General features: G+C 36.4%; 1 protein-coding gene across 1 annotated transcript; it reads right to left on the bottom strand.

Annotated features, from left to right (window-relative positions):
• Window positions 1-345: 345 nt before the first annotated feature.
• Window positions 346-921, bottom strand: Tsp_15672 (ribonuclease H). Its single transcript, XM_003370329.1, has 2 exons — window positions 770-921; window positions 346-598 (listed from the first exon to the last, which is right to left on the bottom strand). The coding sequence occupies exons 1-2, from the start codon at window positions 919-921 to the stop codon at window positions 346-348; spliced, it is 405 nt and encodes a 134-aa protein (XP_003370377.1).
• Between the last annotated feature and the right edge of the window lie 21 nt (window positions 922-942).

The following is a 942-nucleotide window of genomic DNA, read 5'->3' as shown; positions in this document are numbered from 1 at the left end:
TCTGTTTTCATTTCCATTTGCAACCTTTCAATGTATATATTTCAATGATAACGAAATATTGAAACTTTCCGCATCAAAAGCAGCGTTTATGATGTAGCTGATCTGTTTGATGTTGCATTTCAAATTACATTTGAAGTTGGTTATAAGTGAGCATGGAATTTCGAAAGAATTTCCATGCACTTATCCATTATTTTATCGTTTAATTAACTACAGGGAATTTTTTTCGGCCAAAATCTTATGCAGTTATTCAATGTACGCGACTGCCGCTATGGAATGTACATAATGTAAATATTAGGACAAATAACCACTTGGAAGGTTGGCATAATCGGCTCAACAGAAAAGCGGCTAAAAGTCATAACGGGTTTTATGAACTGCTTGAGCTCCTGATAGCGGAACAGGGTGTTGTGGACACCCTGATTCAACAAGTGCTATCAGGAAACGTGACCGTTGGTGACTTAAGACGGGTAAACAGGGTTTATGCTCAAAAGCAACGACGGGTTGCACAATATACGGGTGAATACACCAACGGTAGACGCACGCTAGCAGCTTTAATGTATTTAACGCCGGAGCCGATTTAGTGCCGCCTTCCAAGTGGTGGCTTGTATTATATTTTTATTCTATTTTGTTGTGTTGTATTGTACAATATTATATTTGTATTGTATTGTACTATACTCGTATTTTATTTCATTGTATTGGATTATTCTTTTTCGTCGTTTCTACTTTGTTAACATTGTTCACTGTTATGATGTTTATTGTTGTTGTTGTTGACTGGTCTTTACTGTTGCTCTTACCACGCTTGACAACTGACAAATCTTTATCACCACCAAAATTCATATTTGTATACCTATTGTTTTTTCGTGAATCATTAACGAGCAGTTTAGATAAAACCTCCCACTGGGTTACATTATCTTTTCCATTCATGATAATCTCTCCTCAGGGGAA

This window comes from Trichinella spiralis (genome assembly GCF_000181795.1).
Source record: "Trichinella spiralis strain ISS 195 chromosome Unknown Scfld934, whole genome shotgun sequence".
In the NCBI taxonomy this organism is placed as follows: domain Eukaryota; kingdom Metazoa; phylum Nematoda; class Enoplea; order Trichinellida; family Trichinellidae; genus Trichinella; species Trichinella spiralis.
Note: the sequence above shows the minus strand (reverse complement) of the source record. Positions and strands in the feature narration are given on the sequence as shown.